This window comes from Trametes versicolor, assembly GCF_000271585.1.
Source record: "Trametes versicolor FP-101664 SS1 unplaced genomic scaffold TRAVEscaffold_2, whole genome shotgun sequence".
NCBI classification, from domain to species: domain Eukaryota; kingdom Fungi; phylum Basidiomycota; class Agaricomycetes; order Polyporales; family Polyporaceae; genus Trametes; species Trametes versicolor.
Window position 1 is genome coordinate 3,623,037 of NW_007360322.1, and position 25,429 is coordinate 3,648,465.

A 25,429-nucleotide genomic window follows, 5' to 3' on the forward strand; every position below is an offset into this window, starting at 1 on the left:
GCTCCCGTTTCCGTTCCCGTCCCCGCACATGATGTCCCTCTCGCCCACAACGTCCAACGACTACGAGCAACCCAACGGCAAGCGTCGTCGCACGGCCAGCTTCGCCGCCGGTGCAGGCGGTCCCGCCCCCAACGGCCCTGCCCGGTCCGAGATGGGCTCCCCGAGCGAGTCCGCGTCCGGGCTCGCCGCCCCGCCCACTCCCGGCGGCGGGGGGTCCGCCCACATCCCCAAGCGCGGTGCGCGCGCCTGCACCAACTGTCGCAAGGGCAAGAACAGGTGCGAGGGCGAGGTGAGTCGTCGCGTCGTTTTCACCCCCATGATCAACATCGCCGTCCGAGCATGGCGATCCATCCACTCCTCCCGACCCCCTGTGCTCTTATTCCATACACTCCTACCGCCGGGACGGATGTGATGTCCACTTGTCCACCCCATCGCCCCGCCCGCCCCGTCTCCGTCTGGCCCGTCTCTCCGCCCGGCCCGGGAAACTGACTTTACGCTTGCCTAGTCTCCTTGCCGCCGATGCCAACTGAGCGGGGCACAATGCGTATTCGAGAAACCCGAGAAGAAAAACGGACAGGCCTTGTCCTCTGCGAGCGTCGAGTAAGTGCACCCATCTGTTCGTGTCGCGTCGCTTGGGGCGGCGTGGCATTATGCGCCCCTCATGCTCAAACCACCATCTCCCCTCCCCCAAAGACGCCTCTCCCGCCTCGAGGGCCAGTACCTCGTACGTACCCCCGCGCTCACAGCACGCACACCGGCTGCTGACCTCGGGGAACAGGTCATGCAGAGCCAGATGATTGGCATGCAGTCCTCCCTCGACCGCATCCTCTCCGCCATCCAGAGCCAGAATCAGGCGCTCGTCCAGGGCGGCCCCGCGTACCCCCCACCGGGCGGTCCGTCGCGCGAGAGCCCCGTCATGTCTGGGCCCATGCCGCCGCAGCGCAACAACGAGATGTACGGGAACTCTCCGGGCGGACAGGGCGACGGACCGCCTCGTCCGCGCGCGTTCCCGCCCCTCCCGGGCTTTGCTCCACCGGTCCGTCCGTCTTTGCTCACTCTCATGTTACGCGACTTACCCGGCCTCGTAACATATAGCCGCACAAGTACGCGACGTACGGTATTGTGCCGAGTACTGCGCCATCCTCGGACGACGAATCGGAAGACACGCTTCCCCGCTCAACGCTTAATGCGCCTATCGAGGCTCTACAGGGGCTTGCGAACGCTGCTGCAGAGGCTGCCGCCGCCCCATCCGCTCAGCCTCCCAGGTACGTATAACCAGAGCGCGTCTTCAACTGTGCTTACACTGTCAACAGGGTGAAGAAGCGCAAGCGCGCTGAGCCGACCCCGCGCAATGCCTTCCCCCACGTCGTCGAAAAAGTATGTCATCCTCAGGCATGATATTACGTCCTGCGTCTCAACGAGTTGCTCTCCAAGGGACTCGTTTCCGACGCCGAAGCCCGCGAGCTCTACCACATGTACGCCCTTCCTCTTCATCGCGTCACTACTCCATCTCATAATTTGCAGATTCTTCTCCGGATGCCACATCTTTATTCCCGTGTTTGACCCGACGTACGACACGTACGAGGGGCTTATGGAGCGCAGTCCGTGGACGTTCGACGCCATTCTCGCTGTCGCGGCCAAGATCCGGAGCGGGACCGGCCCGCTCATCCCCGCGTTCTACAAGTGTCTCGAGGAGGCGCAGGGCATCGCACGCTCGTCCCTTTTTGGACCTGTCGTGCGCAAGGAGGCCGTCCAGGGTGCGTTCGCTCATGTGGCCATGTTCGAATTGGGGATAAGATGCTCACAATCATGGGGGAATAGGGATGCTTCTGCTCGCGGCGTGGAGCACGAATGGGTGGCTACCTAGTGGTCACGCTATGCGCATGGCGCTCGACCTCGGTCTCCATCGTGCGCTCGAGAAGCTTGCGGATGACGGCGGAAAGAAGCGCTCCGAGGAGGAAGAGCGCAACCTCGGTCAGTCCTCGCCAATTCATGATTCAATTGGATACACCCTCATCATCGCTGCAGTGGTATCCGCCCGCATCTGGCTCTGCCTGTACTGGTTCGACCACCAGATGAGCCTGGGGACGGGCCGGCCGATCGTGCTGCGTGATGAGAGCTCGATCCGCCACTGCCGTGTGCTGCTCTCACACCCCATGGTCTCGCCCACGGATGTGCGCCTCGTCTCCCAGGTTGAGCTCATCGCACAGAAGAGTGCGTTTCGTCACTGGTGTGTGTAAATTCATCGATGCTGACGCTCGGCCGTAGCGCAAATCTACGAGACGCTGTCGCCGCTCAACGGGCAAGTGAACCACAACACGCTCTCCTTCATCCGCCGTGCGAACATCGCGCTCGACAAGTGGTGGGCCGACTGCGACGAGCTGCACCGTAAGTCTCTTTCCTACACCAGCATACACGGTGCTTAACCCCTCTGCAGGCCAATCCATGGACGACGAGGCGCTCCCACGCAAGATCCTCGCGGGCGAGCTGCACTACGCGAAGCTGTGGCTCGTGTGCGTTGCGCTCCGCGGCGTCTCGTGGGACAAGATGCCGTTCGAGCAGCGCGAGCTCGCGTTCCAGGCGAAGGACGCCGCGTCCAACTGCCTCTCGAACCTGCTCGACTCGCACACCTACAGGTACGCGCCCCCCGCCCCTCCCTCGCCCGCCGCCGCACTGACCTGGCCCCCCGCGCCTCTCTCGCCTCGCCCGCGGCGGACGAAAAGGGCTGCGCTGCGCTACGCGGTGCACGACTCGCTCGTCATGGCCGCGTTCTCCGGCCTCTTCTTGCTCAAGATGGCGAACCTCTTCCCGGCTGAGCTCGACCTCGGCGCGATCACGGTCCAGGTGGAGCAGCTTGCGCAGCTGCTCTCCGACGTCGCCGCGGAGCGCTATGCGCTGACGCTCCGCATCATGCTCGCGAACCTCCGCCGCAAGATCGGACTCACGCCGTCTGGTATGCCCCCTCAAGGGATGCAAGGCGGGCCTACGGAGGCGATGATGGGACCCCCGCCGACGTTCATCGACCCGAGCATCGTGCCCCCGCCGCCGTTCACGGTCGAGGAGGTCGGCGCGTGGGCGAACGACCAGCGCATGTTCAACCCCGCGGCGATCCCGCTCTGGCTCCAGGAACAGGTACGCGACACCATATTAGCATATTCTCCGAAGCTTGCTGACGATCGTGTGCAGAGCTTGACGGATCTGGGGCTCCCGCAGAACGGGTCGGACGGCATCTTCCTGAACGTGGGCCACACGAACGGGTGGATGGGCGACTTCCCGCCGATGCCGGAGGCGTGGTGAAATCCTGTGGCATCCTCTTGCGCACCCACGGCCTCGCCACCCAGACTGTATATAGAGTAAAACGCCTCGAGCATGGTCCCAGGCATCGATGCCTGGGACGATCGGTTCCGTCTTTCTTAGTGGCCCCGTCGCTTCCCTGAAGAAGCAGGGGGACTAATGCTCCCGCTTCCGTTCACGTACTGTACGTTGTAGCACTACCCGCGTCCGTCTTCTCTCCGCTGCTCTTGTTGCCTGCCTTTCACATGTTCGTTCGCACCGACCGATTCGTCTTGTTTTCCTGTTCAGTCTCGACTCTCCCGCCGATCATCTACCTTTGTCTTGTATGTCGATAACTTGCTGTAAATGCATGCTCGTGCCCGCGAGAAAGCCTTGGCTCAACGCATCGCCACATTCGTCGTTCTGGGAAACCAGATACATGCAGCCGAACGCAAACAGTATACATATGCACGGCGCGCCGTGGTTGTCTTCTACTCCTCCTCTTCGTCATCGCTCTCTTGCTCCTGCAAGAACTGGGGGCACATGCAATTGGTATGGGGGCACGGAATGGGACGTCGAGACCACACACCTTGACGAGAGGCGCAGCGGACTGCAGGAAGTGCTGCCTGCCCTGCGGCTTGGAGCCCTTCTGGTGCCAATAGATAATAGCTTGGTCAGAGATACAGTCCTTGTTGTACAGAACCTGGAAGCAACGGTGTCAGCTCGAGCACTTCGGACAACAGGAAAGGCGCAGAGACGCACCTTGAGAATCTGGGGGAACGCTTTAATGATACGCGTGTCTTCGTAGGAATACACTTGGACGGTGTTGATGAGGGCGACCTCGGTCTTCGGCCCATTACAGAATGGCTCTATGATGTCGGCAAAGTTCTACCGAATAATGAGCATACAACCAGAGTCGCGGACAAGTGCGTACGCACCGTGATCTCGCGAAGCGCAAGCGCCTCGTTCTGGTCCTGGCGGGCGCTCCACTCGATGGACGAGATGAGGCCCTGCCAGATGCACGAGACCAGCTCGGTCTCCGGGAGGGGCTGCTCCTCCTGGCGCGTCCGGATCGCGGTGACGATATCCGCGTGCGAGTCGCCGTTTTCGAGCATCTCCTTGAGCTGCGTGATGACGGTCTCCTTCAGCGACGCGTACTGGCGCTTCGTCCACCACTCCGCGACCTGCGGGAGGCCCGCCTTGCGGAAGTGCTCGTCGATCGTCTTGTCGTCGCGCTTGTTGTCCGGGAAGAACGCAGGGAGGTCCTTGATGCCGCCACGCTTGAGCGCCGCAGCGAGGTGCTCCATCGGCTGCGAGGTGAGGTACGCCCGGAAGACGAGGGTGATCACGTTGGCCGAGAGATCTGGAGGGCGCTTTGAGGACCATGTAGATCTCATTCGAAGGGGCAGTACGCACCGTTCTTGATGAGATGATCCTTCGTCAGGCTCTGCAGGGCGCTGGCGCTCGCGATGCCCTGGGCCATGAGCAGTCCGGAGGCGACCACGATCTTTTCCCTCTGCGGCTCTGGCCAGCGGTTCATGTACTGGAAGAGGTTGGGCAACACGGATTGTTCAAGCGGTCTCTGGAGATACTTGTACCTGTAGACAAAGTTTAGGACGTGTGGCGAGCAAAACATGGATGGCGCACCTCCGGATAAGCTTGTTCATCACCTCGACATACTGCTTCACGTCTGCCACCTCCACGGGCTCCTTCGCGTTGAGCACAGAGAAGGGCGAGAGCGGGGCACCGTCCTCGACGTACTGGCCACCGGGTTGGAGCAGGCCACCGACGAAGAGAAGCTCGAAGAGCGCGTCTGCATACTTGAGGTACTCGAGGGTTCCACCGGCCTGCACTAGTTTGTTGGTGACAGCTTCGAAGTCGCTCGGGGGGACGTTTTCAAGGTGTTTGAAGACCTGGTCGCGGAAGACTGGTGCAGGGGGTCAGCGGGCGTTCCTGGCGGCCTCGGAGGCGAGCTCACTATTGGGTTCGTGTTTGGCGTGGGCCTTGACTGCGCCCTTTCTGGCTCTGATACGGACCCCCTGTAGCGTGGGCTTGGGCGCGGCTGATTGCTGAGACATCCACAGGTTCCGAAGCTCTCGAAAGGTGTGGAAGAGAAACAAGAGGTGGTGGAGAAGAAGAGGCGATCAGGCGAACTTGATACTCATCTTGTACACACCCATAAAAGGCAATCATCTTCACCACGGGCGTTCAAACGTATAAAGCCCTCTTTCACTCATCATCCAACACAACATGCGATATAATTCACAACATACAGAACAATTAAAGAATAGGTACAGTACGGTATCAATTCGATTGACTACTAGTTGCGGAAAAACTACGCCTTCGCCTGGTCGCGATCCTAAGGTGAGTTCGCGGCGTCGCAGATTCGCAAAAACTCGGAGAGATGTCTCATCGCGAGCCGCTCCAGATCATCCAACGCAGCCTTGTCCTCTACCGCAAGTGTGAAGTCGGGACAAAGGGCGACCACCTTCTTTGTCCATTCACCAAGGTCCTTCCTGCCCCTCGAGCCAACCGGTCTTCCTGAATAACGCGATATCTCGAGCGTACACTTCTTCTGGTGGAGTCGAAGCCGAATAGCATTTTGCTGCGCGTTCTTCCTGTCCTCTTCCGCCGGAATGACTACCTCGATGTCACCAGAGGGTCCATTCGCCATAAGCGTGCACTTCGCCTCGTCAACGTAGTGTACCAGCTACAGATTTCGTCAGGAACATTGGCATACAACCCATGCGCCACTTACCTTCGGCATGCGCGCCTTGAGTTGATCTATTAAGCGCGCCGCGTCGTTGTACTGCTTCACGTAGCTTTGGGGAAGGTGTGCAAAACTATACGCCGCAGTCGCCTCTGCGAGGCAGCAGGGCGTGCTCAGATGGGGTGCGTCGTAGACTTCGATCTGCGGAACCTGTCATCAGGACCTGGCTCGCCCTGCATGAAAGGTGGAAAGTCTACTCACGGTACCACCGTCGGCGCTGATCACCATAACCTCCCTACCCTTGCCGCCCTTCCTGCGCTCGCCCTCTCTGAAGTCGACGAGAAGGGACCGAGAGGGAAGCACGACGAGCTGCCCGCGTGACACCTTGTGCGTCTGTGGTTTTAGCCTATGGGTGTTCAGAGAACCAGTTCGGCCATGAACATCTCCAGATTTGGCAAAAACAGTGTCCTTCGCAGCTATTTCTCTAGCTGGAGAACGAGGATGAGACACGAAAGTGGTAGTGGTCGCCAGAGAAGAAACCCTCGGTTGTAGCACATCTGTGTTTCGAGAATACAGCCTAGGCCGCCCAGTGGGAAGAGATACAGCACGCCTAGAAACAGGCAAGTCGCAGGGGTCGGAGAGCACACGCCTAAGCTGAGACCTAGGAGAAGAGCGCTCGGAGTTCCGATCAAAGTCATAGTGGGCCACTTCTGACGGGCTTGGGGCACCATAGCGAAGACCAGGCTGCCTAGAAAAGTCACCAGAAGAGAGAATTGAGGCCCTAGTATCCACCGAGCCAGCTGGGGTTGGTGCGCGAGAGTTGACAGTGGGATTTGGACTGGGAACGATGCGAGCCGGCGGTGCGTGGAGGAGGTTGTCGCCGTCGTCTGTAGAGCATTCAGAGTACGTATTGGTGATATCTCCCAGGGGCATCCGCTTGAAGCGAGTAGTTGACTTCGTGTGGGTACACGCCTCAGAGGTGGGCCGGGGACGCGCTGGATCGCGGGAGAGATGAGTGGGGTATCGTCTGGCAGAAGGGAGCTTGTGAGAACTGTTATTCGATATAGGTTGATGGGATGCCGAAGATTCCGTATCGCTATTGATTAACTTAAGAGGTGTCGCGGAGAGAGATGCTTCAAAGAACATATGGGAGGGAATTCGGTGCAACGCCGCACGGTCTTGAGAGTTCTGCAACAAACAATGCGATGAGATCTAGTACAGCAGAAATTTGTAGCGTTTACGAACTTTCTGCAAGATCGATGATATCAAATCCTGAACCTCTAAACTGGCCGAAATGGGGAGCGTATACTGTACGTTGCATATTTTGTGGTACACGTCGTCCGGGTTGCTTGCCTGCGCACGTTGAACGTTAAGCCGACTTTATAAGTGTACCAAATGACTTACATGGAACGCTGGGGCACCCGACAGGCATGTGACAAAAACGCAACCAACGGACCACAGGTCGGCTGCAAAGCTGTACGGCCTTCCTGACAGGATTTCCCTGATAATGAAGTCAATATATGCGCTACTCTAAGGAGAATGGGACGTACTTACGGAGACACGTAATTTGCCGAGCCACAGAACTCATCGATGGTAGTGTCTGCGGACAGTAGTTTGACAGCCGCACCAAAACCGGACAACTTCTGTAAGTATGTAAGTTCGATTTTCTCCGTTTTCAAATAAACATGTGTGTCTTACAATCCGCCCGTGTTGTGTAATTATGATATTTGTTGGATTGATGTCGCGGTGAAGGACGAGCTCTTTCTTGAGGTAGACGAGCGCGTCGATGAGCGTTCTTGCCACCCCTCTCAACTCGGGTTCTGCGAGGACGCGTGATGCTCGCGCATAGAGAAGATTAGCGAGGGTGCCTTCCTGGTGCAGCTCCAGCACTTGATAATAGCCAGAGGGAGCGCTGAATGTTGATATGAGCGAGACGATGGAGGGGTGGTAGAGGGCGGAGTGCAGAGAGGCAGAGAGAACAAAATCGCTTGGAGGATACACGCCGGAGGCACGTGGAATCTATAACATGCATTAGCTCCATATTGACGACTGCCACCATAGATTACACACTTTCTTAATAGCCACCTGGCGATTACGAAACCGGCCTCGCTTGGAAGTTGCACGATAGACGATGGCGACAGCGCCTCGGCCGACCTCCTCATGGAGCTCATAGTTCTAGAGGTGGCGATTGCTTTAACATAAGTTTCCCAAAGTAGCCCGCAGGGTTACTCACAAAGAGACCATCTAGAGGTGCGGCCCTGGGCACTACAGTGTTGCTTGCCATGTTTACGTAGACTTACGGATGATGATTGCGGAGTGTTTGTAGCGCTAGAGATATTATATCACTCGAGTTCAAGTGGCATTGGAGCTGCGGGGGTTGCGCAAGATCAGTGGTGGCGGAGGGTATTTTCGGGTATGGTGGTGGTAGTCCGCAGGTTATAGAACCAAACCAGCTTTGACGCCAGGCGTCTCGTAGCCACGTGTAGCGTGAAGAGGTAGGCGAAGGCGCTCGCCGCGTACAGGCTCTTGTCGAACTTTCGTCCAACTCTCTCAGAACTCGCAATTGAGCTTGACTGAGTTCGGCACTAGCTCAAGCCTTATAGGAGTCGTGCGCTCCTGGTTCGTCGACGCATCACAAAACTCAACCACAGTTCAAACGCTCTCCGAGTCCTACTAATTACAACATAGTCTTCCCTAGGCGTTCCGATTAGCTTTGAAGCACAAGGTACAACACTCTTTCAAGGAGTGGCCGAAACCCGATTTTGCTGAGCGTGCCAGCAGGCAGGGGACGCTCAGACGCCACCCCAGCTGTACCCAACGTCTGTCGTACACCCTTTTCAAACACGCACGGCTGCTGACTTTGCTCTGACAGATACCACCGTGGAAAGTCGCCCGCTTTGTCCGCGATATGTTACAGATTTAGCCTTCTGTGCATCAAATGTCCTGCTCGACAGGGAAGGGATCTTGTTTGACTGGACTCACATGTGCAACAGTCACGGGTCGCCCAGCGGCCCGGGGCCTGCACACTCGGCGTACCTTCGATACCTCTTCTATCAGCCATCCCTTCCGTATAAACAACCTCGGGATCCTATGGGGCCCCCTTCTTACGGATAAACACAGCGACGCTGGCTCCGACGCTACTCCAACAAGATCAACCTCTGCCACTCATGACCAGCTTAATGCTTCTCGGTACCGCCAAAATGCCGCCGTCCATGTGCAAACACCGTCTTTCGCGATCATATGGTCTTTGCAAACAGTGGAGGCTCCAGGCACGCGAATGGCAGAGTGAAGGACTAGCATATACGAGCAGGCTATATAAACCCCGTCTCTCCGCTCCGTAGACGACCGCGGCACCGATGCAGTGGTTTGACATGGCACAGCTCCGCCGCAAACCCACAGCCCTCAGGCTTCTTTCTGCAACAGTTGTTTGGGCGAGCTGCTGCGCTGCCCAGAGCGAGTGGGGCCAGTGCGGAGGTGTCGGCTGGACTGGAAGTACGCTCTGTCCTTCGGGGTCAGTGTGCCATCTGTCCCTCCCCATTTATGCTTTCGTAGATTCTTACCATGTTGACCCTCAGGTGGACGTGCATCGCACAAAACCAATATTACTCGCAATGCCTTCAAGCCACCGGGACAGCTAGTGGCACGACCGCCGCCTCAACACCCACGTCGGCGGCGTCCACTACTACAACCGCTTCGGCTTCGCCTACGGGCATCGCGGCGAGTGCGCCTACTGTTGGGCCGTCCCACTCGGTGGGCAAGCTGCCCGCGCTCGGGTACGTACACGCTCGTGTATCTTCGCGCGCACGGCATTAAACTGTCCCGCGCCCATATAGATGGAATGCCTGGAACGCGTACGGATGCAGTAAGTAGCGAGATCTCCTTCGGCACCAATCAATATTCTTATGCTCAACGCTGCGATATTAAGACATCAATGAGGACAAGATCCTCGCTGCTGCGAACCAATTCGTCTCTCTTGGGCTCGCAGACCTCGGCTACGAATACATCAATATCGACGTAAGTGCTCTCCCGTGTTAACTGTGTGCTCCTAGCGCGTCTCACACTCTCATGGCCCTTCTCTATGTAGGACTGTTGGTCCGAGATGAAGCGCGATGCATCCACTGGACGCATAGTACCCGACCCTACAAAGTTCCCGAATGGCATTAGCGGTGTAGCTGACCAAGTTCATGCACTTGGCCTCAAGATGGGCATCTACAGGTGGATATCGTCCCTACTGGTTCAAAACGGGATAGCTAAAGTGTTGCACACCAGCGACGCGGGAACGGCCACTTGTGCTGGGTTCCCGGGATCTTTGGGCAACGAGATGTTGGATGCGACAACTTTCGCGGAATGGGGAGTGGACTGTGAGTATCGCTCGTCCTCAGACTTGTCGTTGAGGACATGCCGTGCTGATTCAGCATTCTAGACCTCAAGTATGGTAAGCGCAACGCTCGCCCGCTTGAAAGCCCGCGATCACGATGCCCGCAGACAACTGTAACGTTCCGGGAAACTGGTCCGATAGCGGGGTAGGTGTCTCTCGTCTTCACTTACACGTGCTAGCCATCCGATCTTAGTTCTATTCGCAGACACCGCCTGGGGGAGACTGGTAGTACGTGCCTCTGCGAAGGTCATCATTTGGCAAAGGCTGAGCACAGTACCGCATGCACAGCAACTCCAACTCCGCCATCCGTTACCGACAAATGACGTGCGTCTCGCGTCTCGCCGCATCTCGCTCATATTTCAAAGTTCATGTATATCGTACAGCGCAGCGCTCAACGGTACTTCCCGGCCCTTCCAGTTCAACCTCTGCATCTGGGGCGCCGCCAACGTCTGGGATTGGGGCGCACGCGTTGTATGCACCTAGATCGCCCATCCTACCCCGACCTTTGCTGACAAAGCGATGCTCTGCAGGGTCATTCATGGCGCATGTCGGGGGACTCCAGTGCATCCTGGAACTACATCACCAGCATCCTCGCGACGAATGTGCAACACCTCGCCTCAATCGACTTCTATTCGCACAATGACATGTGAGTGACGCTTCCGTTGTGCCATAAGTTCACATTAGACAGCCGACCCGTGCACAGGGACATGATGGAGATCGGCAACGGGGACCTCACTATACAAGAACAACGCACGCACTTCGCCGTCTGGGCCTTCCTTAAGAGTCCCATACTGTTGGGTACAGACGTGCGTCATCGCCTTCCTCCACACGGCGGTCTATCAGTAGTAACCCAGCCACTTGTACAGCTAAGCAACTTGAACGCGACCCAGCTTGCGATTATCAAGAATACCGAGTTGCTGGCGTTCCATCAAGACGCCACGATAGGCAAGCCGGCCGCACCCTTCACGTCCGCCCCTTCGAGCTCCTCTCCCCCGGAGTTCTACGCCGGCCAGTCCTCGAAGGGGACGCACGTCTTCATCGTGAACACGGGAACTGCCGCTTCCAAGACTTTCAACTTTGCGGACGTTCCCGGACTCGGCGCTGGGTCGTTCAAGGTGCATGATATGTGGACGGGCAAGGACGTGGGGACGTTTGTGAACAGCTTCACCACGACGGTCGATACTCATGACACGGCGGCGTTCCTCGTCACCCCAGCATGAGGTACATGAAGCAGCCTGAGTTTGAAGAGCGGCCTTGTATATCGATGGATACGCAATGATACAGCGGTGCGGTATAACTTTCCGAATACCGTGAACTCGTTCGTCTCTGCATGACAAGCGCTTGAATGTTTCATCCTAGAACTACCAACCGACATACAGACTTCCTATAGCCCGTCAAAGCCGAGGGTAGGGACGACGGCTGATAGTCCCTTCATAGCCTCCAATAGCTCGGCGTCCTCAATCGACAGCGCACGTACGTCCTGCACAGCTCCTACGAACGGAAGCTCGTCCACTCCGCACACCGTGCCAGCCGCCGGGAGCGTCCCATTCTCCATGTACGCCCTAATGTGCTTCGCGGTGCAGAGCGACGGGGCGGCAAGCGTGCAGTGGCCGACCGACTCCTGGATGAGCAGCCCTGACCCTCCGTAGCGTTTCTGCACCGCCTGCGCGTCGCTCAGAGGGCAGACCGGGTCGTACCGCGGCGAAACGAGCAGCAGCGGGTGCGACGTATTCTTCGCGCCGAGCGGGCCCGTCCACCGCCATTTCGGGCGCACGCGCCACTCCGCGCACTTCAGGTACGAGGTCGCCCAGAGCGGCGCCGCGAGCTGCGAGGACGCGGTGAGGCCCTCGTAGTACTTGGCGTACGCATCGCGGTCGTACATCGTCTCGTCGGCATCGCCACACGCAATCGGAGAGAATGCCTCGTTGGATGCGAGCCATGGCTCCGGGTCCGTGCACTTGCACTCCGTGGGTGGGACGATCTTGGGCGCGAGCGCGGTGAGCGCGGTCTGGTTGCCACTTTCGAGCGCGTACACGGTGTCTGCGAGGAGGCCGAACTGCGCGAGTGGCTTGTACGTCGCTTGGAAGAGCTGCGACTGGAGCACCTTGCGTGTGACGAGCACGGGCGGCTCCGCGCTTGGGATGCTGACCGGCTGCGACTCGAGAGAGTAGAGGACGGCGAAGAAGCGGGCGCGGATCTTCGCGGGCGTAGTGTCGTAGAGCGCGCACTTGTCGGGGCCGGCCTGGTGGCAGAAGGTGAAGAACGAGTCGACGACGGCGTCGGTGTCGGCGAGGTTCGAGTTCCAAAGCGCTCCGCGATAGTTGTGCCCGTCGTAGACGCCGTCGATGATCACCCGTCCGACGTTGTCAGGGTAGATCGCCGAGAAGTACTGGCCGAGGATCGACCCGTAGCTCTGCAGATCAGGACGTCAGAGCCTCACGCGATAGAGGTATTGTGAAGCGCTGGATACGCACAAAGCCCCAGTACTGCAGCTTCTCGTGCCCGAGCTGCTTCGAGATTTCGAGCATGTCACGAGCAACATCGGGCGTGCTCATGAAGCGTCCAATGCCCCATTCACCCCCGATCTTCTGCTCGCAGCGATGGCCAAGTAGGGTCTGCCGCGCACGCGCGATGTCCACAGAATCGTCGGAGGCGTTGAGCAGGCGGTGGCCTTCCTGCAGACTCCAGAGCTGCCTCTGAGAGTCCGACTCGAAGCAGCTGGCGGAGGGAGTGCTGGCGCCGATTCCGCGCGGGTCAAACCCGAGGATGTCGAAAGAGGGCCCCACAATGGCTGATATGTTCTTGCCGGCTCTGGCGACCAGACTCGTGCCAGAACCACCGGGACCACCGGGGTTGATCAACACGGGCCCCTTGTAGTTCGCTTTGTCTGTGGCAGGGAGAAGACGCAGCGCGATGGCGGTAGTGGGTCCATCCGGGGTGCCGTAGTCCAGCGGAAGAAGCAGACGAGCGCATTTCTGGCCGGAGTAGCACGACGTCCATTTGATGGTTTTGGCAGGTTCCAGCTAGTAGACGACAGTGTAAGCGGGTGAACCTCTCATGATTCGGTTGGTCTGACACCTACCGCATTCCAATCAAACTCGGGCTCGTCGACTTGGGTCGACGGCGTTGAGCTGGGCAGATCGGTATCTACACCCGTCCAGCAGTGGTGGAAACCAATAGTCGCTACTGCGGTGAGCAAGACCAGCAGGGTTTTGACTTTACGGCTTCGAGAGGTCGCAGGCTTCGCAGCTGGGTGGACCGTTGCGAGAGGCTCATACGGCACGTATGGCCTCTCAATCTTGTCTCGGTTCGTATCCATAGCACACTATGCTTGGCCGCTTGTGGCACTGGGCACAGGGCGATAGATGTGGGTGGGTGTGAGAACGAACGATCACACGGACGCAGTTCGCGAAGCCTTATATATGTAAGTGGAGCGGAGCCGCGGAGAGTTCAACTTCAGACGCAGTCTTTGACTCCTCGGGCGAGGCGCAGGCCGCGCAGCTATCGCCGTAAAGGGCGGCGCATACGTACCTCGTAGCATGTGCTCCCATCCCAGTAAATGGCGATATTCGATCATTGGATTTATCGCCCGTCTCGAACCGCGAGAGAGACACAACCTGCCAACCTGCCTGGTGGGTGCCTTCTTTGTGCTCACGCTTGGAGATGATTCCACACAGCAGTAATATAAGAGCAGATCGACAACGTTATGAGGTGTTGTATAGTTGGGAGGAGGAGAGCGAGTCCAGACATTTCGGCGTTTGCTGCGGCATGCTCATGCCGCGGATCTCGATCTATCTGGATCGGTGAATATATTGGGCGTCTACCGTGTCTACTCACTCGACCTTTCGCCACACGTCCACTTCTGCCATTTTCTTGGGCCTCTCTCTCATCGTGGCTTCAAGCTCAGTGCATCAGCGTGTCTCGAAGCCATTGAACGACGGCTCGAGCTGAACAGGTGCGAAGGTCAGCTTGAAACCCGCCTCTTTTCTATGTGGTTGCAAACTCATCACAGCTATATGCTCTTTAGACACAATTTTGAATTCACAAATCACTACGAGGCGTAGATGTCGCCAAAGGTGTTGAGAAAGACTGTTCGTCCGGTCTTGCCGCCAACATCCACTCTGGGAAAGCGTAACGTTGGAACATCAGCTCGACTTGTACCCTTTGATCCGCCCATGCCACCGACATGTCACCCTCAACATCGCAAGCATTCTCCGTCGCCTACCAGGACCCGAAATCACACTTATCTCCGGACAACATACGACAAACAGATCGCAGTCCTTATCATCGTTCTGGTGATAGCTGGCTTAGCCTCTCTCTTCACGGCGTACTATCTCTTCACGGCCACGTCTCGTAGTCTGCTGCACCCATCTCATGACGTTAAGGACACTGGAGCTCTACAGACGGCGCTCGTCGAAATCTCTTCCTCTGGTCCGACTGCTGCTTTCGTCGAATCTGTCAATCACCTTTCCTTTCCTGCGGAGAAGTTTCTCGCCTACTTGCCTCACAGCGGGTTCCACAATCAACGTATCGCACTGGAAAACGCACTTGTCCTGGCTCGAATCTTAAATCGCACCCTTCTTCTACCTCCTGTACGCCTGGGTGACCCTCTGAGCTACGCACCCTTCGACGAGCTCTACGAAACGTCTGCAGACAACCGCCGCAAGATTAGACTTGGATTCTGCCGCGATCTCTCCCCAGCTGACCTTAACACGCCCTCCAAATGTGACGACTACTTTCGCTACACGCACATATCCTGGGACTGGCTCGTCGATCTGTCTAGCGTTAGGGACGACCAGCGGCTGCTTGAAGGCTGGAACTACACGGACGCTTGGCTTCAGCACGAGCTGGATATTTCTACGGACGACATCTTCTACATCAAGGACTCAACTCGCAACGAGTACTCGTTTCAGGACTTCTTCTCCTTCGACCCTCCCGCACGCAAGTTCTTCCAGGCTGTCCAAATAGCCACCCTAGCTCATAGGCCGGAGCGCCTCATCCAGCTTGGTACCCTCTTCGGCTCGAGTCGCCTTCACCTACGCTCTTCGACGAACTACGTGTTGCGCCAGCACGTTCGCGAAAGCATGGCCTTCGCAAACCTGGACCTCGTACGCGCAGCCGATGGCATCCGCACCGCGCTCGGTGGAGAGTATCTCGGGGTGCACCTCCGCATCGGCGACGGTGTCTTCGAGTGGAACGCGCCCGAGAACACGCGGCTCGCGTGGTGGAAGCTCCTTCATCTCGTATTGGGCTTTGCGCACGATGAGATCCTCGCGCTCGAGCGGGAGCTCTTCCCAGACGACGCTGAACCTGCGCCGCCAACGCTCAACATCGACTACCCCGCCCTACGCGCCCCGCATCCATCGTTGCCGCCATTTCCGCTTGAGGCAGCGCCCTTGCCTGACTTTCCGTGCCGAGGCCCGCTGCATACGTCGCCTAGGCTCACGTCGCTCAACGCGCCGCTGTTCGTCTCAACAGACGCGCGGTCCCCCGCGCACAATGGGCTTCTCGTCCGCTTCACGCGTACCTTCCCGTGCATATTCTTCCTGGACGACTTCCCCGAGGACGTCGCATCGCTGCGGAACCTCAAGAGCCCTGTGGACGGTGTGCCGCTCGGACCGTTTCTCATGCCGTTCTTGGACGCGATGGTCGTGGGCCAGGCGTGGCAGGTGGTCGGGACGGAGCAGAGCACGTTCAGCGCATTCGTGACGGATGTATTGTGGAGGACGTACCATGGGTTTGAAATTGTACAGAGAGGTTGACGGTTTCGAGGACTCGAATGCTTTGTATGTTCGCCTGACAGATGGTTTATCGATGGTGTTGATCCGCGTATGTTTCGATCGGTCTCTCAATGTCTAAATGCTTCTCTCGGTAAGAGAGCTTCTTCGAAAGCTCTCGCCTACACGATACCTGTACAGCGATGAAGGTGTACTTCTTGCAATGATTCTGTGATTAATGGTGTTTGCCTGCAAGCTTGAAGCGCTCGTCAACGAGCAGTTGCACGTGAATCACAATAATCGGCATTGTCCGAACGGTTACCCCGCTATTCCGCGTAAATCCGCGCTTGGCGAAGTACCGCACCTCCCAGGTCTAACGCCGACGCTCACTCCTCTCTTCCACCCAACGTCCACCTTTGCTTGCCACATCATGTCTCTGCAAGGCCTCATATCTGGCGCAGAATGCGCTGTACCATTCAATCCCCTTTCGCAGGTGCTGAAGCACACCGAGGGCGACCGGAGCTTACAGCAGGTGTGTAACACCAACCTGCTTACCACATCCGCGGCATTCATCCCCTCTCGTTACAGGACAGGATTGCAGGACCGTCTGGCTCTAGGGTGAGCATACGAAGAGCATACATTATGCAGCGCCAGCCTCGCTAACATACAGCAGCTTCACCATCTTCCCACTTCATCCGCTCATGGATCCGAACGCGATTTAGCCATGGCTCGCCAATTCTTCGAGGGTGGCTCCTCACAACAAGCCGGTGCTCCTCCATCCTTCGCCATGCAGCGCCACGTCATGCCCCATGAAGCCGAACGCTTCATGCACACGCCCCCACCCCAAGCCGCGGGACCCGACCTGCAGCAGGCCTGGAACGAGATGCAGCACTCGGGTCGCGCTATGGGCAGCGACATGCAGATGCAGCGCATGCAGTCCGCGCCATCCGGCTGGGGCGCCGAGTTTGACAGCGTCGCGCAGATCGCGCGGCCGTCCGGGCAGCAGAGCATGCCCATGCAGTCGAATCGTACGTTCCCTCCCGAAACACTCTGCGGCACCGCAGCGCGCTGACGCCCGGTATGTCACCATCAGTCAGCCAGACGCCATACATGTCCGCCGGGCTGTACGGGCGGTCGATGCCTATGAGCATGGGTATGGGTATGTCGGCGTATGGCATGGGCGGGCCGCAGATGGGAATAGAAATGGGCATGGGCAAGGGCAAGGGCAAGGAGATCGACTTTGACGCGGCGTTTGCGCAGTTTGCGGCGACATACCCTGGTCAGAGCGAAGGCGCGCGGATCACGGAGGTGGATGGCGAGGAGGTCGAGCGGCTTGCGGATGCTCTGCAGGAGGCGAACTTGGGCAAGCAAGATGAGGAGGGGAACCCTTACCAGGGCACGGATTTCGAAGAGTGCGCATGCGCTATTCCAGGTCATGCTGAGCCCCTAACGTTAACTTCTATATATTCAGGGTGTGGGATCAGTTGCAGAACTCCGAGCTGCCACCTCCGCCAGAGGAGATGGCGAAGTGGGAGGCGCAGTTCAACCAGATGATGAACTCCCAGCGCGAGGACCTCGACTTTGACTACGGCGGGATGATGCAGAATGCATGGGAAGGCGGCATGGGCGACTCCGACTATTCGATTGAGCCAGCCATGCAGTTTGACGAGGAAGGCCTGCCGGTACTCGGCGACTACGTCTTTGGTACGTCTAATGCCCTTCGATTACCGCATGAGTGTCATAGCTGACCACGCAAATATAGAGCAAGACAACAAGTTCTTGGACCCTTCCCACTCCAAGTCCTCGTTACAGGATGCCAAGGATCTTCTGGCACGTAATGGGTCCCTGTCAGAGGCCGCATTGCTACTGGAGGCCGCTATTCAGCACGGCGACCTTGGAGAAGGGGGCTACGAGGCTTGGATACTTCTCGGTGAGACGAGGGCCATGGACGAACGCGACGAAGCCGCCATGCGTGCACTCTTGGAAGGTGTCAAGCGGGCTGAGGCGGCTGGCGCGGCCGGTGCAGGCATGCTCGTAAGTGGCCAAAAATTCAACGCAGCGATGGTCAGCTTATGCGTCTATGATAGTCTCTTGCAATTGCCTTCACAAACGAGTCTATGGAGAAGGCATCCCACACGATGCTCCTTCGGTGGCTGAATGCGCACATTCCCGGTGCCAACATCCCAGAGGAGGCGTGGAAGTCGCTCCAGAACTCGTCCTGGCACTCACAAGAGCAAGTCACCGAGGCGTTCCTGAAGGTCGCCCGCGACCAGTACAACCGCGACCAGATCGACCCTGACGTGCAGATTGGCTTGGGTGTCTTGTTCTACACGAGTAGCGACTACGATCGGGCAAAGGACTGTTTCGAGGCAGCGCTGAGCATCCGGCCGAAGGTTAGTTTCCGATAAGGGATACATTTGAGGACTATACTCACGTCTATGTTAGGACTATCTACTTTGGAATCGGCTTGGATCGTCCTTGTCCAACGGCAACAAGCCTGAAGAGGCTTTGGGTGCCTACCGCGAAGCTCTGCAACTCCGCCCAACCTACACACGTGCTATATATAACGTGGGCGTAGCCTGTACGTATTTTAGTCTTCTCGGTCGCGCCCAGCACTCACGTATTTGGCAGGTCTGAACATCGGTGCCCACCAAGAGGCGATCGAACACTTCCTCAGCGCACTAGCGATGCAAGAGTCGTCCGGTGGTGCCAAGAGCGAGCAGCTGTGGACCACGCTCCGGCGCGCGTTCCAAGCGATGGTCAGTATACCATACCACGCGATCGTCGCGCTATCATCTGACAATATGACATAGAACCGCCCTGACCTGGCCGAGATGGCGAGGGCGTCGACGAGCCTGGAGGCGTTCCGCGACAAAGGCTTCGACTTCTGACGAACCGATGCCGGGGACGGCGGAGACGCAGGGCCATCGTCCGTCCCGCACGGCCGTCTTTCGGAGCCGTGCTGGTCTTGTAGTCTATATGCTGTATTTTAAATGCTCTGGGACTTCCAGGTACTGAACTCATCGAACGTTTGGTCTAAGGGTCCAGACAGGAGCGTGAATTTGAGTGGGGGCGATTGGGCGGGCGCAGGCCAATGGGAGGGGGAGAATATGTAGCTATCGCGATCGAGCGAGCATTGCGTGCTGCCGATCGATCTGACGTGAATGAGCAGGGCAGCGGACCGGCGGGCGGGGTCAGATGCCGTCTGCTCTATTCGCTGCAGAGCGCGGGTTTTTATATATACGTTCCGCCGCCGCCGTACAGTCAGTCTCTCTTCTCGCGCTCTCTTACGCTCTCCTTTTGTACGCGACCACCACCACCATGTCCGCAGGAGACGTCGAGATGTACGTGTGCCTTCAGCTCGCTCGGAGGTGCAGACTACTCATAGCGCCCGTGCATATAGCCATTCCGTGCCCAAGGCGGCCTCGCCGAGCACGCCCGTGAAGCTGAACAAGTTCTCATGCGCACTTACACAAGACAAGGTGCGTTGAGGCTACCAATATAACGAGCAAGAGGTCTAAAGAAACGTGCAGAGGCGCGGCGGTGCCCAGGCCATGTGTATGTTCTCTATATTGAGTGGGAAAGGAGCAGGAGGGTTCTGAATTTGATTGCGCAGTGCATGCCGTGGGCGTGACGCCGGACGACCTTGACAAGCCGCAGGTAAGCGACCTTCCACTCCGGGGACGCGCGCCTGGTCGCTTAACCGACCGTTTGCACAGATCGGTATCTCGCCTGTGTGGTGGGAAGGTGAGCTGCCGCCCTGAAGATATCACCGCTTTAGCAGCATCTCATATCCCGGAAAAGGCAACCCTTGCAACAACCACCTTGTGAGTCCATGTGTATGGCTCTCTGAAGGTATTGATTGGCTGAGCGGGTGCGTTAGCTGGAGCTTGCCAAGAAGGTGAAGCAGGGATGTGAACAGGAGGGCCTTGTCGGCTTGACTTTCAGCACAATCGGTGTCAGGTTTGTCTGACGTCTTCAACTCGAAAGGCTCTAACTCATCATTCTGCAGCGATGGTATTACCATGGGTACTGAGGGTCAGTGATCACATTTATTTCCGTGCGAATAGAGAACTCATGGAGGGCGCGTCTTGATAGGCATGAGATATTCGTACGTGATATGCGCCTGTGCGGATTGGCTCCCGCTGAGCTCCGTGATACAGGCTACCAAGTCGTGACCTCATCGCCGACTCTATTGAGACTGTAAGCTACAGTTCATGAACCTTCTGAGAAATGACCTGACTGTTGTGTCTAGGTCATCATGGTCAGTAATTAGCTACCTCCTCCCGTTTCGCTCAACCAATGGGGTCACTCAGGCACAACACTATGACGGCAACATCGCCCTCCCTGGGTTTGTTTGTTCTACTACTAAGTTGTATGCTCATTTGCTCACGAACCTTCAGTTGTGACAAGAACATGCCCGGCTGTGTAATTGCCGCTGCCCGTCACAACCGCCCTACGGTCATTGTATATGGCGGTACCATCCAGGCTGGTGTCCGAAAGGTCGACTGCCCATCCCTTGGCCACAAGAAGGGCGATGACATGAACATCGCCGACGCGTTCGAGTCCTACGGCGCGTTCGCAGTCGGAAAGATCACCGAGGAGCAGCGCCTCGACGTCGTCCGCCACTCATGTCCCGGCCCCGGTGCTTGCGGTGGCATGTTCACGTATGCCCCTCAAATTCACCTACAGAATGGCCCCGCTGAATAGGACCTTTCGCAGCGCAAACACGATGTCGAGTGTCCTGGAGGTTCTCGGCTTGTCCCTGCCCTACTCTGCGTCCATCCCTGCTATCTACCCCGAAAAGGCGCAGGAGTGCGTGAAGGCCGCTAAGTACTTGAAGCGTCTCCTCGAGCTCGACATCAAGCCCAGGGATATTCTCACCCGCAACGCGTTCCTCAACGCAATCACCATCGTCAACGTCATCGGTGGTTCCACTAACGCTGTATGTGTCTCTCTAGCTAGTTGTGAATGTCGAATTTGTACTAATGCTCCCCACAGGTCCTCCACTTGCTCGCCATGGCCCGTGCAGCAGATGTTGAGCTCAACATCGACGACTTCCAGAAGGTCGCTGACCGGACACCCTACCTCGCCGACCTCAAGTACGTCCCCCTCGTCCCTTACCCTCTTGCGTCTCAATTAACTACTCTTCTTTCTAGGCCCTCCGGCAAGTACGTCATGGAGGACCTCCACCGCGTCGGCGGTATCCCCGCGCTGCTCAAGTACCTGCTCAAGCACACGGACCTTATCGACGGCACGCAGCTGACCGTCACCGGCAAGACGATCGCGGAGAACCTCGAGGACGTGCCCGAGCTCCAGTTTGCGGACCAGGACGTCGTCCGTCCGCTCAGCAACCCAATTAAGTCGACCGGTCACTTGACGATCCTCCGCGGGAATCTCGCGCCCGAGACTGCTGTCGCGAAGATCACTGGCAAGGAGGGCTTGCGCTTCGAGGTGCGTTTTATTATGTAGTGTTGCTGCACCTGGACTTTTACTAACACGCTTTCGTAGGGTATCGCCAAGTGCTTCGACAGCATCCCTCCCTTCTTCACCGCGTTGGAGAACGGCGAGATCACCGCCGGAATGGCCATCATCTTCCGCTACCAGGGCCCCAAGGGTGCACCCGGTATGCCCGAGGTACGCGGATCCCGATTTTATGCGAAAATGAATGATTCTGACCCGTTTTATATAGATGCTTGGTAAATACTCCTCCCTCAGAACTGATGTCCCAAAGTGCTGACGGTCCGATAGGTCAGACCGCAGCCCTCATGGGTGCCGGCCTCGGTGGCAAGTCCGCACTCATCACGGACGGCCGCTTCTCCGGTGCCTCCCGCGGCTTCATCATCGGTCAGTGCCTCTTCACCTCTTCTCTCCCACAATTAAAGCTTACATTCGCCGTCTTCAGGTCACGTCGTCCCCGAGGCGTTCGTCGGCGGGCCGATCGCGCTCGTCGAGGATGGCGACAAGATCGTCATCGACACCGAGAAGCGGTCGATCGACTGGCTCGTGTCCGAGGAGGAGCAGGCGCGCCGCCGCGAGAAGTGGGTCCCGCGCGAGTACCGCGAGAAGCGCGGCGTGCTGTACCGTTACGCCCGCGACGTCGCCGTGAGTTTTTCTGTTCGGGACTACGTGCGTGTTCGGATGGATGCTGACGACGTTGGCGCAGCCCGCGAACCTTGGCGCTTACTGCGATTGAGGGGGACGAGGAGGTCGCGGTTGAGCGAGAGATGTGCTGGGGGTGGGAGACTAGAAGCGCTGTAAAACGTCTGTACAATTCAAGAGCTGCAAAGGCAGTCCCAATTCTAGCTTCATGTATCAGTAATGCCCCGCGCTCTCGTCAGCACAATCTGTTGGTCAGGGCGTCGCAGGTCACCACAGCAAATTTCGAGCTCTATGAAAACTGTGCGATATTCGAGCGTGGTGTAAGGTCGAAATGTGTGTTTGTATGACCATATGACGAGTCTGCTAGCACCGAAAGACAAACAAGGGGTATCGAGAGGCATTAGTAGCGCTGCATCGTGTATACAAGCCTATAGGTACAGTTTAGTCCGAATCGTGAGGGTCGTACGCGGAAACTATCCGCATACAATCAGCACACCTGTTCACTATCACAGGCCGCGAAACAAAAACTCACCAAATCTATCAGTGCCCACTCATGAAGAGTACGTGTGCTGCGCCTTCTCGCCCCTCTCCTCCCCGGAGTCGTTAAAGCTCGACCGCGGCTCGTCCGGCACCCTACACGGCGCCGACCCCCGATGCGCCATCCCCGGCGGCACGTCCTCCTTCTCCCCATGCCGCCGCTCTCCGTCCGCCGCCGCCGCGGGCACGGTCTTCGCGGGCTTCAGGTGCGCCATCTGCACGTCCTCGACGACGATCTGCTGGCCCGGCTTCACCTGCCCCTGGATGACGGCCGGGTCTGGGGGGATGATGAACGCCTCCTGCTTCTTCGGGGGGTCGAGAAACTCGCGGTGCGAGCGGAACCCGGCGGCCTTGGCGCGCCGTGCGCGGCGGTGGCGCTTGTAGAGCCAGACGATGATGCCGATTATCCAGGCGACTCCGACGATGCCGCCTGAGATGGCCCCGGAGAGGATGGGCGTGAGCGCGCGGTGGCTGGTGCGGGAATGGTCAGAATGATAATGAGCAAGTTGGCTCCGTAGGGTGAGAGGGAGACTAGGAGGTGGACGTACCCGTGTAGTGCGATCTCTCGCGACTGCTCCGGCGTCATGGCGTCCACGACGGGGGAGGGGAAGACGGTCATGGCCTGGTAATGTCGCGCGTCCCGCTCAGCGTTCTGCGATTCCGTGAATGACGTCAAGGACGTACCGGCATGCTTCTCTCTGCAGTATTATGGCCGCTCGTGAGGTAGACTGGGAGGTGCGACCGTGGCGGGGCAGAGGGATGTGGTCCGGAGGGTGGTGAGAGGCGTAAGGAGAGCGTGTAGAACGTTCTTCGCTGCTGCTCCTCTGCAGGCAGTGGGGCCAGGATCCAGGCGCCCAGCCGATGTCATGGACGTCGAGTAAAGGCGTCTATCTTATCTCATTGGATCATGGACTGGCCCGGGCTTGTTTCCAACTTCCACCTGCACACCTTGAGAGTACCTCGATCGAAGAAATCCACATCATAGATATGCAGAAATACAAACCATTATTCTACAGGGGCGCATCAAGATGAGAAGACAGGAACTCTGGTGTAAAGAGAACATGCTCGACTGCGAATGACCTCCCAAGCGCCTACACGCTACCCGCGAGACGAACGAAATGCATAAACGTCACCACAGCACCCCTCACGCTGAGCCTCTCCTTGTCCCCTTCGGGGTGACATACGAAAAAATTGGAACGATACAGAGAAGATTAGCATGGCCCCTGCACAAGGATGACACGCTTTCCCGGAGTGGTAGATCTACGGATCTCAATATTTATGCTCTTTTTACCTGTGAACTCCGTTGCACTGAGGATTTGCTTGCATCTACGTACTTAGTACGTGGCGGCCGTATTCTCTATATCCACTGGCAGATGCAAACAAACGGCGTGTTCCGATTCGCCTGCGCGTTTGAGGAGAAGACTGCACTCTCACATCTACGAATAATTTCTAGTTCGCAAAGCGAAAAAGAGAAGAAAGAAACACTATGACATACAGCTTGCATAGAGCGTATATGCTACAAGAGGTTTTACATGTACAGTACTATACATCACAACGAAGCGTACACGTTTGTTCCTCCATTTACACGCTCGTTAAGCCCTGAACAAGTTGGATCTGCACAGCATCAGTACATTCTCCCGCATCCTGCAAGTACGAGGACGCATACCTCGGCTTTCGTAATAGTCCTGAGCTCCCCAGGCGCAGCAGTGTGTCCAGTGACGGCGCTAACAGCGATGTCCACAGCCTGGCCGACCTTGCCCCGCGTGGCGATCCAGTACCGGATCTCGTCAGGAATAACCTCGATGACGGCCACCCGCGGGTCGTTCTTGTCACCCTTGTGTATGCCGTCCCCGAGGTCGCCAAACCACGCTGACGTGCTAAACCCACGCGCTGTCAGATACACACTCGAAAGGCCGTGTAGGGCATATAGCACTCACGCGGAGCTCCAGTGCTTCTCGATTTTCGTCTTGTCCTGCGTGATCTTGGCGACGCCCGAGTACGACGCCCAGTTCGTGGTCGCCTCGTCGTAGAACGCGACGTTCACGTGCGCGTCGTTCTCGATCTCCTCGAACTTCGCGGACACGCGGTTCGCGATGAATACCAGGTTGACCTGGTCCGGGTGGAATGCTGGTACAGAAAGAGGATGAGCGCGATACTTCACGAGGAGAGGAAGAGCACGTACGTCCGGCGGGAGCCATGGCACGCGCATGGAAGCGGCCATCCGCAGAGCGGGTGGTGAGCATGCCCGTCTTGACGCCCTTCACGATGGTGTGGAGGCCCTGGATCTTCTCCTGGGGCGTGTGCGTGTTGTCCTCGGCCTTGGCGGTGTAGGGGTCGAGCTGCTTGTTGGTGGACATGGCGGTGGCGGTGAGGTGGTGTGGTTACGAGGTTGACGGAAGGTTGTGGTAGTAGAGAGGGGTAAAGTGGGGCACCCAGGCATGAAATTTGAGGTGCGTATATATACCGCTGGACACCTGGAGCAGACTGGATACGTTAGAGGAACGGAGAAGACAACTGACGTCGGGCTCTGACATCATAGCAGCGGCGCATCGGGCGTTTGGCTCGTCGTATTCGGTCCCCGTCGCGCGTGCTCGCCCCAACCACACCCGGTGACTGCACTCACCTATGGAATGGAGTGGGTGCCCGTGTCAAGCGGCGGCCTGCAGGAGGCTTCATGGTAAACCACGATAGTATTAACACTGGACGACCGAG

The 25,429-nt window shown here is 57.7% G+C and overlaps 12 protein-coding genes across 12 annotated transcripts; 7 read left to right on the forward strand and 5 right to left on the reverse strand.

Annotated features, from left to right (window-relative positions):
• Positions 1–28: 28 nt before the first annotated feature.
• TRAVEDRAFT_26778 (uncharacterized protein) lies at positions 29–3,593 on the forward strand (the record flags this gene model as incomplete). The annotated part of the gene is made up of 14 exons (XM_008035414.1): positions 29–289; positions 506–600; positions 694–724; positions 779–1,036; positions 1,096–1,265; positions 1,314–1,377; positions 1,435–1,475; positions 1,525–1,757; positions 1,822–1,974; positions 2,029–2,214; positions 2,269–2,388; positions 2,438–2,636; positions 2,724–3,132; positions 3,187–3,593. 14 exons carry the CDS (start codon positions 29–31, stop codon positions 3,295–3,297), a joined length of 2,331 nt encoding a protein of 776 aa, XP_008033605.1. The 3' UTR covers positions 3,298–3,593.
• A 72-nt stretch (positions 3,594–3,665) lies between these two features.
• Positions 3,666–5,397, reverse strand: TRAVEDRAFT_56486 (eukaryotic translation initiation factor 5C). The gene is made up of 7 exons (XM_008035825.1): positions 5,252–5,397; positions 4,921–5,200; positions 4,690–4,871; positions 4,212–4,636; positions 4,036–4,161; positions 3,863–3,976; positions 3,666–3,806 (listed from the first exon to the last, which is right to left on the reverse strand). Exons 1-7 carry the CDS (start codon positions 5,349–5,351, stop codon positions 3,765–3,767), a joined length of 1,269 nt encoding a protein of 422 aa, XP_008034016.1. The 5' UTR covers positions 5,352–5,397; the 3' UTR covers positions 3,666–3,764.
• A 1,711-nt stretch (positions 5,398–7,108) lies between these two features.
• TRAVEDRAFT_100500 (kinase-like protein) lies at positions 7,109–7,810 on the reverse strand (the record flags this gene model as incomplete). Its single annotated transcript, XM_008036448.1, has 5 exons — positions 7,109–7,171; positions 7,229–7,336; positions 7,388–7,484; positions 7,538–7,626; positions 7,682–7,810. Coding segments are annotated over 5 exons (486 nt in total), but the record flags the coding sequence as incomplete, so codon positions are not given.
• A 1,070-nt stretch (positions 7,811–8,880) lies between these two features.
• TRAVEDRAFT_26780 (uncharacterized protein) lies at positions 8,881–9,378 on the forward strand. The gene has a single exon (XM_008035415.1). The coding sequence runs from the start codon at positions 8,922–8,924 to the stop codon at positions 9,270–9,272; it is 351 nt and encodes a 116-aa protein (XP_008033606.1). The 5' UTR covers positions 8,881–8,921; the 3' UTR covers positions 9,273–9,378.
• Positions 9,379–9,544: 166 nt separating this feature from the next.
• On the forward strand, positions 9,545–11,581 carry TRAVEDRAFT_113984 (glycoside hydrolase; the record flags this gene model as incomplete). The annotated part of the gene is made up of 13 exons (XM_008036449.1): positions 9,545–9,756; positions 9,817–9,845; positions 9,909–9,997; positions 10,068–10,198; positions 10,253–10,344; positions 10,407–10,418; positions 10,469–10,506; positions 10,567–10,589; positions 10,650–10,685; positions 10,745–10,832; positions 10,892–11,007; positions 11,065–11,167; positions 11,228–11,581. 13 exons carry the CDS (start codon positions 9,545–9,547, stop codon positions 11,579–11,581), a joined length of 1,323 nt encoding a protein of 440 aa, XP_008034640.1.
• A 19-nt stretch (positions 11,582–11,600) lies between these two features.
• Positions 11,601–13,732, reverse strand: TRAVEDRAFT_56488 (alpha/beta-hydrolase). Its single transcript, XM_008035826.1, has 3 exons — positions 13,444–13,732; positions 12,836–13,384; positions 11,601–12,774 (listed from the first exon to the last, which is right to left on the reverse strand). Exons 1-3 carry the CDS (start codon positions 13,678–13,680, stop codon positions 11,746–11,748), a joined length of 1,815 nt encoding a protein of 604 aa, XP_008034017.1. The 5' UTR covers positions 13,681–13,732; the 3' UTR covers positions 11,601–11,745.
• Positions 13,733–14,425: 693 nt separating this feature from the next.
• Positions 14,426–16,123, forward strand: TRAVEDRAFT_34648 (uncharacterized protein; the record flags this gene model as incomplete). Its single annotated transcript, XM_008035491.1, has 2 exons — positions 14,426–14,452; positions 14,492–16,123. 2 exons carry the CDS (start codon positions 14,426–14,428, stop codon positions 16,121–16,123), a joined length of 1,659 nt encoding a protein of 552 aa, XP_008033682.1.
• Positions 16,124–16,494: 371 nt separating this feature from the next.
• On the forward strand, positions 16,495–19,098 carry TRAVEDRAFT_26782 (TPR-like protein). Its single transcript, XM_008035416.1, has 10 exons — positions 16,495–16,610; positions 16,667–16,696; positions 16,752–17,106; positions 17,172–17,490; positions 17,550–17,782; positions 17,841–18,112; positions 18,166–18,471; positions 18,524–18,659; positions 18,710–18,837; positions 18,892–19,098. The coding sequence occupies exons 1-10, from the start codon at positions 16,509–16,511 to the stop codon at positions 18,967–18,969; spliced, it is 1,959 nt and encodes a 652-aa protein (XP_008033607.1). The 5' UTR covers positions 16,495–16,508; the 3' UTR covers positions 18,970–19,098.
• A 301-nt stretch (positions 19,099–19,399) lies between these two features.
• TRAVEDRAFT_112760 (dihydroxy-acid dehydratase) lies at positions 19,400–22,274 on the forward strand (the record flags this gene model as incomplete). The annotated part of the gene is made up of 18 exons (XM_008036450.1): positions 19,400–19,422; positions 19,482–19,560; positions 19,612–19,636; positions 19,695–19,738; positions 19,798–19,825; positions 19,883–19,905; positions 19,962–20,041; positions 20,091–20,116; positions 20,348–20,429; positions 20,482–20,745; positions 20,801–21,023; positions 21,080–21,180; positions 21,238–21,532; positions 21,590–21,715; positions 21,771–21,777; positions 21,830–21,925; positions 21,984–22,183; positions 22,245–22,274. 18 exons carry the CDS (start codon positions 19,400–19,402, stop codon positions 22,272–22,274), a joined length of 1,752 nt encoding a protein of 583 aa, XP_008034641.1.
• Positions 22,275–22,731: 457 nt separating this feature from the next.
• TRAVEDRAFT_43848 (uncharacterized protein) lies at positions 22,732–23,336 on the reverse strand (the record flags this gene model as incomplete). The annotated part of the gene is made up of 2 exons (XM_008035739.1): positions 22,732–23,188; positions 23,266–23,336. 2 exons carry the CDS (start codon positions 23,334–23,336, stop codon positions 22,732–22,734), a joined length of 528 nt encoding a protein of 175 aa, XP_008033930.1.
• A 541-nt stretch (positions 23,337–23,877) lies between these two features.
• TRAVEDRAFT_105657 (uncharacterized protein) lies at positions 23,878–24,036 on the forward strand (the record flags this gene model as incomplete). The annotated part of the gene is made up of 1 exon (XM_008036451.1): positions 23,878–24,036. A coding segment is annotated over one exon (159 nt), but the record flags the coding sequence as incomplete, so codon positions are not given.
• A 248-nt stretch (positions 24,037–24,284) lies between these two features.
• On the reverse strand, positions 24,285–25,074 carry TRAVEDRAFT_56490 (uncharacterized protein; the record flags this gene model as incomplete). Its single annotated transcript, XM_008035827.1, has 4 exons — positions 24,285–24,331; positions 24,384–24,594; positions 24,655–24,844; positions 24,900–25,074. The coding sequence occupies 4 exons, from the start codon at positions 25,072–25,074 to the stop codon at positions 24,299–24,301; spliced, it is 609 nt and encodes a 202-aa protein (XP_008034018.1). The 3' UTR covers positions 24,285–24,298.
• Between the last annotated feature and the right edge of the window lie 355 nt (positions 25,075–25,429).

Coding starts and splice junctions, on each gene's coding strand:
- TRAVEDRAFT_56486 (XM_008035825.1), bottom strand. CDS start 5,351: ATGTCTCAGCAATCAGCCGCGCCCAAGCCCACGCTACAGGGGGTCCGT. Junction 4,162..4,211: donor TTGCGCTTCGCGAGATCACG/GTGCGTACGCAC, acceptor ATTATTCGGTAG/AACTTTGCCGACATCATAGA. Junction 3,977..4,035: donor CGTTCCCCCAGATTCTCAAG/GTGCGTCTCTGC, acceptor CGTTGCTTCCAG/GTTCTGTACAACAAGGACTG.
- TRAVEDRAFT_26780 (XM_008035415.1), top strand. CDS start 8,922: ATGTCCTGCTCGACAGGGAAGGGATCTTGTTTGACTGGACTCACATGT.
- TRAVEDRAFT_56488 (XM_008035826.1), bottom strand. CDS start 13,680: ATGGATACGAACCGAGACAAGATTGAGAGGCCATACGTGCCGTATGAG. Junction 13,385..13,443: donor CCGAGTTTGATTGGAATGCG/GTAGGTGTCAGA, acceptor GTCGTCTACTAG/CTGGAACCTGCCAAAACCAT. Junction 12,775..12,835: donor AGCTGCAGTACTGGGGCTTT/GTGCGTATCCAG, acceptor CCTGATCTGCAG/AGCTACGGGTCGATCCTCGG.
- TRAVEDRAFT_26782 (XM_008035416.1), top strand. CDS start 16,509: ATGTCTCTGCAAGGCCTCATATCTGGCGCAGAATGCGCTGTACCATTC. Junction 18,113..18,165: donor CGGCCGGTGCAGGCATGCTC/GTAAGTGGCCAA, acceptor CGTCTATGATAG/TCTCTTGCAATTGCCTTCAC. Junction 18,660..18,709: donor ATATAACGTGGGCGTAGCCT/GTACGTATTTTA, acceptor CGTATTTGGCAG/GTCTGAACATCGGTGCCCAC.